The 10480-nt window shown below is 43.0% G+C and overlaps 1 protein-coding gene across 1 annotated transcript; it reads right to left on the bottom strand.

Annotated features, from left to right (window-relative positions):
* Positions 1-702: 702 nt before the first annotated feature.
* On the bottom strand, positions 703-1846 carry LOC111081321 (mitochondrial import receptor subunit TOM40 homolog 2). The gene has a single exon (XM_022377351.2). It carries the CDS (start codon positions 1761-1763, stop codon positions 801-803), a length of 963 nt encoding a protein of 320 aa, XP_022233043.2. The 5' UTR covers positions 1764-1846; the 3' UTR covers positions 703-800.
* Between the last annotated feature and the right edge of the window lie 8634 nt (positions 1847-10480).

The following is a 10480-nucleotide window of genomic DNA, read 5'->3' as shown; positions in this document are numbered from 1 at the left end:
AAATAACAGCAAATGAAATGTGTTTTCTTCTTTCTCCCTTTTTCCCTCGATCCATTTTCCCTCATGCACTTCTCGTCAAAAGTTTTGCGAAATGCGCTTAACTTTTTCCACCAAAAAAACGGCTAGGAGAAGGAAAAGCATTTGGGGGCGGGGTGGTGGGTGAATCAGGCTAATGCCTTTCATCGGATACGCTTTGCATTCGAGCCGCCATTTTGTATTGACCTTGAATGTGGCATGAGTCGTGGAACCGTGGAGGGGGGTATACGGATGAGGTTGCATCGTTTAAAGAGTGCCACAAACTGGCGGGGGGAGGAAGGAGGAGCAGAGCTTGATGGAGTGGCAACTGCAATGTGAGAGCTGCTGCTGCCACTGCCGCTGCTGCTGCTGATTGAAAGGCGATGCAGCGCAAAAGGGATTGATGGGATTCTTGATGATGATTTCATGTACAGTTTCGTCATCAACTCAACTGAATATTTGCAGTTCGTCTGCAGCGGCCTCCTGATGGCCTTCAATTTTTGATTGATTTTTATGACTGCCAGGCGGAAATGCCACCGCGTACTCAAACTCGTCATCCTGTGTGCATGGGATACGGCATATAGGATATGGGATACAGGATACAGGATATATGCATGAATCCGTCGCTTCACAGCCCATGGAGATTTAAGGCAGACGCTTATCGATTTATAATCGATATTCTATTGCTTTTAGTACATTTATATTGCCATACACTATTGCCAAATTTCAAACAAATTCAATTTAAAAATGATATGATAAAATCTACGATTATTGTGCCGCGCTCTTCACCCAACTATAATTCCCGCTCCAATTTTCATGGTGCCCGTTTTGAGCTGCAGGCATCCAGAGAGCAGGAACGTGAAGGGCACGTGTTGCAAGCGCTTCTCTAAGGAGCCGCACACGCGCCAGTTAGAATCGATGCTGCCGCGACACTGCACATCGCCCTTCTCTATTTCCGCTAGGTAGGAGATCGTGGCCACCGACAGCATCGCGCGGATACAGGTCTCCAGCTCCAGGCCAATCTGTAGCTGATCGCTGCACTTCAGCCAGTGCCCCAAATGTATGCCCAAAGGTGCAATGCGGACCAAGGACATGGACTGGCCAGTCTCGTAGCGCCCCGCCAGCGAGATCAGGGCCGTATGTCCGCCCGGCACATTGGAGCCGCCCTGGTAGACCAGCTCGGAGCCGATGGCCCAGCGGCGGGACACTGCCTGCAGAAAGTTGGCCACGATCATGCCGCAGCCAGTGGCGAGTCCGGGCGTGCCCAGAGTCAGCGAGCAGCAGAAGTCAGTGCCGCGATAGTCGGCCGTCGCCTGGCTGGGTGCGTTCTGAATGCCCGGCTGGAATTGAGCGCTCACTTTGCAGCGCAGGCGCTCGCTGATCTGATGGATTATGTTGCAGTTTAGGTTGCCCTCTCCGTCAAGATCCCCCAACAGCACGGGAAACGCTTCGGCCGGCGTGTGGATCTTGCTGCCCACGTAAGTGCTCAGCAAGTGGTAGCTCGGCGCTGTGTTGCCCAACTGGAGGGTGTGCGACATCTGGAAATGGTTGCTCAACGGCTTGTTCAGCACTACCTTGACGCCATCGAAGCAATTCGGTTGAGTATCCCGCACCTTGCTGAACAGCTCGTCCATGGTACCGGGATTGTCGAGTGTCTTGGGTTTGCGTTTGGCCAGCTTCATCCATGAAGGCGCCGCCTGGTGTGCTGCAGCGCCCCCACAAAATGCCTCACGAAACACAGATTCCATTCCAATAAATTTTTGAAGCTAGTAAAAATTACGTTGTTGTTGTTGCCTCAGCGAGAAGTAAAATTCGAATGAGTCGAAAGCAAATGAAAATTGACTTGATTGCCGAGTGACAGATCGGCAGCAAAGGGAAACGCACAGGAAACAAAACACGAAACACACATCGCATCTTGCCATGCTGAAAGGACTCGCAGTTAATGTTCCTGAATTCCTGAAGAGCAGGCAAAACTTCCAGCACATATTAATTCTCGAATATATGTACATATATTGGTACATAAACTATTTTGAAATGACGAAACTACACCAAGAAACCCCAAAACAGAAAGCGAGAGCGACAGATGGCAAAGGGAAAACCGCTCTAACCGCAACACGTTGCAGCCTCAGTCAGTGGTTGCTCCAAAAGCGAAAATGGGGAATAATTGCACAGTAGAGAGACACGGAGAAGGCAGCAGCTTCTCTTCTCTTCTCTATGTCACCTGTGTCTCTTGTTTGGCTTCTGACGATTCTGGTAATTATCTCAAGCGGGGTGGGCGTGGCAATGACTAAACCGCATACATATATGTACATTTGTAATTGATAAACTTTTTCGAGGCACAAGCTATGCAGACTGGATTCCGTTTTGTTGCATTAATTCTGGAATTCTTGTGGAAGCCTCTCCCTAAAAAGATCAAACGATGAACACGAAATTCATTGCAGAAAAGGGTCCAAGAAGTCTTATCCATAAATCATTGGACGCAAAGGACAGCAACTAACTAGCCATAATTCCATTTCTTATGGGCATAATTCTATTAGATGGAATCGGGCGTCAACAAAAGCTTAGCCAAGGTTGTTAATCATCTGTGTCGTGTGGGAGGGGTGGGGGGAGGAAACGAAATGAATAGAAATAAGTTTTTGGGGGTGTGGGGGGTCTTATTATCTCTTTACTTTAATGTAGTTTTTTTTTTGGCCCCGCAAAAGCTCCTCCTAGACATGAAAACACTTTTTTAATGTTTGTAAATTTTGTGGCAAATTTGAAAATTAAATTCCAAACCAGAAACCAATTAGAACTGATTCCCAATGCGGTTTCTTTTTGCCCACTGAGCTATGGATTTGAGTACTTTGTCATATGCAAGAAATAGGATCAAATTGAGCAGTTCTCTCGGATGAAAACCGCAGCAGTTCAAAAGCAGACAAATGAAAGGGAAATGAAGGAATTAGGAGCCCAAAATGGAGCTGCATTTTGGGCAGTGGAATAACCTCACCTTTCAAGCAGTGGTTAGACCCTCCCCCCCACCCGCACATTGAATTGTTCAAGCAGTGCCACAATCACGTTCAGTCATGCCTGACCCTCTTCCCACTCTTTTTCTACAATCTGTGTGTGTGTGTGTGTGTGTGGACTATTAATTTTGCTCATTTAACTAACGGAACATATTAAATGCACGCGCGCGTCCTACGCTAGAGGAGCCACAAATGGCAGTGGGCGGGAGGCAGCGCTTCATTAATGGCACGCCATTTTCATCCGTCTCTCCACGGATTTCCCCCCCCTTCCTTAACTTCACGTCTTTTTATTTTTTTTTTAAAGGTTAGTTCCTTAAACGGAGCCCTTGCCCCTCCCAATCTTCCGACTCTCCCTCTCTCTCTCTGCCCTACCAATCTTCCCGTTATACTTCCGCTGCTCTCCCCCAATCTGGCCGCACTCTTCGCTCTTCATCGTCGATATTTATGTGCCCCCTGAATTTATTAGCTTTTGGAGTTGGATATTAATGGTGGAGTGGAGTAGAGTGGAGGGAGCAGTAGACCATGGGAAATTGACTGAAAGAGAGGCGCACTATGGATGGAATGTGTGTGTGTGTGTGTGTAAGAGAGGGCCAGTGGCAAGGCCATATCATTGTGGTAGGTGGTTGGGGTGGTGGTAGGGTAGGGTAGGGGTAGGGTAATAAAACTCGGGTAATGGCAACTTTACTTCATAAAATGCTGTCACACGAAGTGTTTGTCAAGTGCTCCCCGAGTATTGGTCAAGTCAAGTCAAGGGACAGGGACAGGGACAGTGACAGGGATAGGGACAACAGCCGCTTAAATATACGTAAATATATAAACGAAATGTTACAGATAACATAGCAGACATACATACATAAATGGAAAACCATACCCACTTTTTGCCCGAGAACATTTTGCTGACTAAAAATGTTTTATTTTTTTTTATACATATTTTATTCGACTCAAAGTTTATTTCGAACTAAAAGCTGTTTTCCGGGCATACAACTTTTCTGTTTGCTTTTCATTTCGCGTGTTCTTTCGTTCGTTACATTTCCATTTCCACCTCAATAATTGACAACTTTTCAGTTAATCAGCAATAGTATGAATTATAAAGTTGTACAAACTTTAGGCCCCTCACCACCCACACCCCGCTACCCTACCCTTCAACTTTGCGATGATCATCCAGTGAGGGTTTGCCGGGGTGTCGTGTCGGTCGTGTCGGTCGTGTGGGCTGTGTCGCTTGTCCTTGCTTACAGGAGGAGGAATCGTTAACATAACTTTTAGCTACTTACAGCGAAATCCGATTAAAGTGCGGTGCCTGGCAGGTGGGTGGTGGGTGATGGAATGATGCTGTGTATGCCCATCAAGGCATGGCTCTCTATTTCCAGGACCACATACCACCACCCAGCGACTTAATACACTTTTGGCCCAGAATCAGAGTCACAAAAGCAAAAGCCAAAAGCAACTTCATTTTCTCTAAGAAAACGCACTAAACAAACTTCGTCGCTCCACTAAGGCCCCCCTCCGCCACCCTTCTCACTCACTCTCTCTCACTCTCTCACTCTCTCTCTCTCTCTCTCTCTCTCTCCTCTATCTATGATAAACTTATTTATGTACATATGTATGTATATTCATGTATAAAAAAAAGCCTCATTGACTTGACGATACAGCAAGAATAGAATCCAAACTTTTGCTACAAGTTTCCACCAGTCCTAGTGGCACAGGGAGAGAGAGTGGCACAGGGACAGTGAGTGGGTGGTTTGAGGGGTAGATGGGATAGATGGGATAGAGGTTCTTGCTGGAAAAGTTACTAAGAAAATATGTCTACACTTGCCGACGACATCCGCTTTCCGTTTTGGGAGACGCGTAACGCAGCATTGCGGCCGTAGCGTGTCAGGAGCTAAGGAGGGAAAACAATGAATGAAGAAGGAGGGCGCAGCGGGAGGAGGTGTAAGTAGAGCAGACCGTTGTTACAAAAGCTAATAAACGCACAGGCATGCACGGAGAGAAAGCAAACACAGGCGAAAACTTAAGGCAAAACTAAAGGCAAAAGCTTAACGAAATTGCATGGGAATCCCCATTTTCTTTCGGTGTACAAAAACTCTTTAAATGTGTGTGCGTTTGGGTGTTTTTGGTTCGTTCGCAGGACACGCATTCATTGTGTCTCATTTGCGAGAGCGGCAACATTGAATGCAAATGGCGCAAATTCAAATTACAAACCAACAATTTCCGCAAAATGTTACTCCCAGTGGTCTCCCATCCCACTCTCTGCCCTGCCCTGCCTCCCAATCCTGCCTCCCAATCCTGCCACACTCTTTGTTTCCACTCATGTACAGTTAATTGCATGTTTTATGAGTGGATGTGTGGGTGGGATAATAGCAGCCTCCAACCCAATAAATGTTTGCTGGTTCTGCTGCACATTTCGCCCACTCGATTGTTTCATTTTATTTATTTCATTTTGGCTAATTTTTAATGTTTTTTATTTGTTAATTATATTTTGATTTTGACATTATTTAGTTGCTTCAACTATATGCTCCAAAAGTCAGTAAAAAGATACAAAAAAATTACTTGAAATTTTACAGAAATAAATGATAAATACATTTTCCAGTTTTCTTGTCGATTCGTTTCTCCCCTGCTGTACAGTGAACCTGTTTATTTGGCTTTTCTCTTGGCTTTTCTTTTGCCTTTTTGTCGAAGCAATCTCAAGTGCTTCACCTGCTCTCCCTTTTTTCGCTACACACACACTAACAGCGACAGAGACAGACAATCAGGGTAACAGGGGGAGACAGGAGGACGACAGACGATACCATAAATGGTATTTCATTATCAAATAAATTCACAAGAGCGCTTCTTCCCTCCACAAAATCGAAATCAATAACCGCCTCTTGCAACACCTCCTACTCGTACTCGTTTCTTCTCCCACTTCCGCTCTTTCTGTCTGTCTGTCTTCTCTATGTCCGCCATAAGCCGCTTCCTTTGCTGGATTCCCCGTTCCGTTTAAAGAGTGGAAAGAATGAAACCCAATAAGGCGCAAGTGTATGAAAAAATTTACATTAATTTCAATATGCCACAGGAAAAAAATAAACAAACTAAAACATGTGAAATTGCTAGAGACAAGAAGGGAGAGGAGATACTCGACGGGTAGTTACCCAAAAACATGTGATAAATTAGCTAAAGATCTCATTGAATTGCTTACTCATAGAGATGAAAATGTAAAACTGTTATATAAAGTGTTATACTCTAGTGCAAACTGTTATACTGAATTAATTCTGTTCTAATTGCGTGGCTTGCTTAATTTCCTAAGATGTAAAAACTGTTATACATAGTACAACCCAGTCTAAGACTGATATACAAACTGTTCTATGGATGTGCTGTTCTACTTGTGTATAAAATGTTTCAAGCTTCGTTTTATTTCCATAAGTAATTTCACTGTAGTGAAACTGTTATACGATTACTTTTATATGAGATGTGAGATGATTGTTCACATAACCAATCTTCCCCAGTACGCCAAACAGGGCAAACAGGGCATCACAGCTAAACAGAAGAAAAACAAGTCGAGGAACAATTTCTCATCTTCATTTCCATAGTAAAAAGCCAACCTCGAAATTTGCATGGATCCGACATGCTCTCAGATTGGCCCCTGGCCCCCCCACCAAAAAATGAGAGAAGTGAACTGTGGATAGAGTCTCTCCACCATCCCGTCCGTTCGTTTGCCCCTTGGTATCGTTGTTATTGCTGTTGCTGTGTCTGTTACAGAAAATTACGAATAGGCCTGTAAACAATGGATGTGTGTGCTGTTGCTGTGCACAACATGAACGTAATGCACATTGAGAGCTGGAGCAAGAGAGTTGAAGGTAGGCAAAAATACATATAGAGGGCTCCACAGACGAGACCCCAGACCCCCAGATCCCGGACAGCATGTCTAACGCGTTGACTGTGCCAATTTTGGAGGGTTGACGTTCGTTATATTTTTTTTTCTGGTTCTGGTTGTTGTAATCGTAGTTGAAGGGCAACCGAATTTTCTGTACAATTTTCCTTCTGATTCGTTGTTGTTTTCTCCGTTTTCTTTGCCATTCCATACGCAGCAGCGCCACAGTTGTTATGGAAAATAAATTGGCTGAGCTTATTTGGTGGCACAGGTTGCTCTGATGGTAGCGAAATATGACAAGGACGAGAACACGAGCACTGATACAGGAGTCTGCCTGCCTGAACAGGCGACAGACCAAGTAATAGAAAAATAAACTCTGGGCAAATTAAACCGTTAAAGCGTGAACTATCCAATAATTTTTCTATAGAACATTTTCAATCAACATTATTTCCCCTTAACCTTGACATTAACACACTCCATGTACATTCTCGTATGTAGTTAAGTAATTCATTTTGTAGGCCTGCAGCTGCCAACCCTCCGTGCGACCCATTTTTGGGGTGTGACAGGCCGTCGCCTGTCTGAATGCCAAATCCATGGTCTTACCCGAATAGACTTTATAATTGGGGGGAAAATCTTGGACGTTCTGGCTTTAGAAATGCCGTCGGCATTTGCTTTTCAGCTCCCACTTCCTATCTTTCTATACATATATCTCCTCCACCTCTTTTTTTTTGTCTGTTTTGGAGTGTGTCTCGTGCTATTTTATTGTTTGCTTTTAGTTAAATCATTTCCTCGCGGGGGTTTTTCTTATTTGAGTATTTTTATGAGGGCTCCACATGAATGCTTTTCTATCCAATGTCGTACCTCTCCTCCTCCGCCCCCAAATGCCGTTGGGGCTTCTAGTTGCAGCTCATTCTGTTTGCATTTTTGATTTCTTTGCATATTTTCTCATTGTTTGCCATGGCATTGCATTTCACAGAAAGACACAGAGATGAGAGGAGAGGAGACAATGAGAGGGGAACAAAAGCAAAGTGTGCTCCTCGTTTGTGTTTGTGTGTGTGTTTGTGGCATATTTTGGCACCCAACGACACAACAAAAACATTTTGAGGTCTTCAATTAAACAAGAGCTTTTTAAATCGATATTTTGGGGCCTAGTCGGGGGATCAGACAACACGCACACACACACACACACACACACACAGTCAGAGTCCTCGCATGGAGGAATCTTTTGAAATATTTGAAATATCCCTATAGCTGACATTAAATGTTTTCCCCCCAGTTATCCGATGTTCCTCACGCACACACAAACACACACACACACACACACAGAAAATAGAGATTTTGTGGCTAGTTTAGGTTTACAGTTTTCATGCATTTTCATTTTATTTATTTACTTTACCACATTTATTATTTTGGAAAAATTTCCTTGTCTGAAAATCCCTGAAAGCCTTGTTTTAAGCAATTTAAATACAGAGGGGTCAAATGTTAAGAGCTTTTATGTTATTTCTGATTTAACAAGCACAAAAATTGATGATCAAGTCTTTAATTATATTTAGTTTCAATGAAGGAGAACTGAAATGCTAAACCTCTTGCAAATTGTGCAAAAATCAACTTAATTACAGACTGTTGCACAAAGGCTTTTGAGAGAGGCAAAAATATTTGATATTTCATATCACGGAATCTGTACAAAATTTCCTCTTTTTCCCCCCTCCCATTGGCTTTCATCTATTGCTGGAAAAGTTGCTCCATTCGGGTTTGGGTTTGTCATTTTCTTCATCTTCTACTATTACTTCTTCTGCGTTTATTTTCCCTGCTCCTTTTTCTGTTTTTGCTGTTTTTTGTGTTTTCTTTTTTGGTGTATTTTTTCTCCTCTTTTTTTTGTTTTGTTTTGTTTAATTGACTTGAAAACCAGTTTTATTTGTTTGCAAGCAGCAAAAAAGGCAGCAGGCAGCAGGCCGCAGCAGCAACAAGCATTAAAAGCAAATATAAATTGTGTGCCGCACTGCTTATTGTGGCACTAGAGCTGCAGGAGAACTGCTTTATTTTATACCCTCTAATACGTTTTTACTAGAATTTCGATGGGAAAAGTTGATTAAGTTTGTCCCTCTTTCTCTTCCTCTGTATCTCTGCTACCTCTTTTTTGTGATATCTGCTTCGATTGAGATCTATGTATCCATAAAGGCCACACGCAATATCTAATTTCAAAAGGGTATCAAAGTCTCGATAAAGTTTGCCTAGACATCTCCACTGTTACCTCTTTTTCGTCGCACACACACAAACATATCCACAGCCACAGATGGAGTGTGAGAAAGAGAGAGAGAGAGGGGCCAAGAGAGAGATTGTTGGTTGCGCTCTTTTTTCTTATCATAATGCGATTATTTTTGGGCTGCGTATAAAAATAAAAGTATAGAACTTTTATGTGTGTGTGTGTCTCTCTCTCTATCTCTGCCTCTTTCTATGACCGACTGTGGCCAGTCTGTCTGTCTGTCTGTCTGTCTGTCTGACTGCTGTGAGCATGTGAGTGTGTGTGTGTGTATGTGCGAGCTCAAAAGCTAGCGGAGCTTTAAACTCGTTATTTGCCCGTGTGTGTCGCTAAGCAGCTTCATTCTCTCCAACGTTCTTCGCTCCCCAACATTCTCATATCATCTCTTTCTCCCACCCCTACCATGATGCTGAGAGTCTGTTCTGTTCTTTTTTTCGGCCCCTTCCCTTTGCCTTATTTTGTTCGGTTCTTTAATGTTGCTTTTAATTAGAAATTAGTTCTGCTTCATTAAAAATTTTTTTGTTTCAATGTGCAAAATGCTGCTGCTCCTAGAAAAGAGAGAAAGAGATAGAAGCTGCTCGGACCGTACCTATGTACATATTAGAAATATTAGACAGTTCTTCTCAGCCGTCGCTTTGGACATTTGTTGTGATTAATTAAGGCAACATAATTTGATTTTTTGTTTCACTTATTTTTTCCCACTTTTTTATCGCAAGAATTTTTTCCTCTTTCCTTTTTTTTGTTGCACATGGAGCGTGCGTCAAATGCGCTTGCCATGTCTAATTTATGCAAATTTAATTGCCGCCAGACATTTTAATGAAATTGAAATGGGCCTCCACCATCCACCACTTTGGATGGGGGTGAGCAGGGCATTGGGGCAAGATGGAACGGAGCGTTTTCATCGTGGGGGCGTTGCCTGGTTGCTGGTAATTTTTGTATAATTCAAGATTCTGTGCCACAGATTGCAAATTATTGAGGTCAGAACGCCTTGAATTGAGCGAATTTCCAAGCAAACTTAGGCACAATTTTTAGCAACGTTGTAAAAAAAACGTTTAATTAGCGATAATTCAACGATTATAATAATTTCACAAAGTGTCTTGGCCCTTATAGAAAATTATTTTAATCTTAAAAGTTAGCCAACGTGGGAAACTCTACGAGTTGGTGATTAACAAGAAGTGTAAAATCATAAAATTATAGTAACACAGTTGAATAAGTTGAAACACCATCGATTATAATAGTTTGGGAAAATGTTTTGCGTTAATAGCGACTATCGAGAGCGGAAAACATGGGAATTTTCGTAAACTAATGCTAAAAACAATGGGTTCACACTCTGATCAACTTTAGCAACGTTGTGAA

The sequence above is a fragment of the Drosophila obscura genome, unplaced genomic scaffold, assembly GCF_018151105.1.
Source record: "Drosophila obscura isolate BZ-5 IFL unplaced genomic scaffold, ASM1815110v1 contig_17, whole genome shotgun sequence".
In the NCBI taxonomy this organism is placed as follows: Eukaryota; Metazoa; Arthropoda; class Insecta; order Diptera; family Drosophilidae; genus Drosophila; species Drosophila obscura.
The sequence above is the reverse complement of the archived record's forward strand: the minus strand, read 5'-3'. Positions and strand labels throughout refer to the sequence as shown.

Excerpts from the sequence above, each read along its gene's own strand:
- LOC111081321 (XM_022377351.2), bottom strand. The coding sequence starts at position 1,763 with ATGGAATCTGTGTTTCGTGAGGCATTTTGTGGGGGCGCTGCAGCACAC.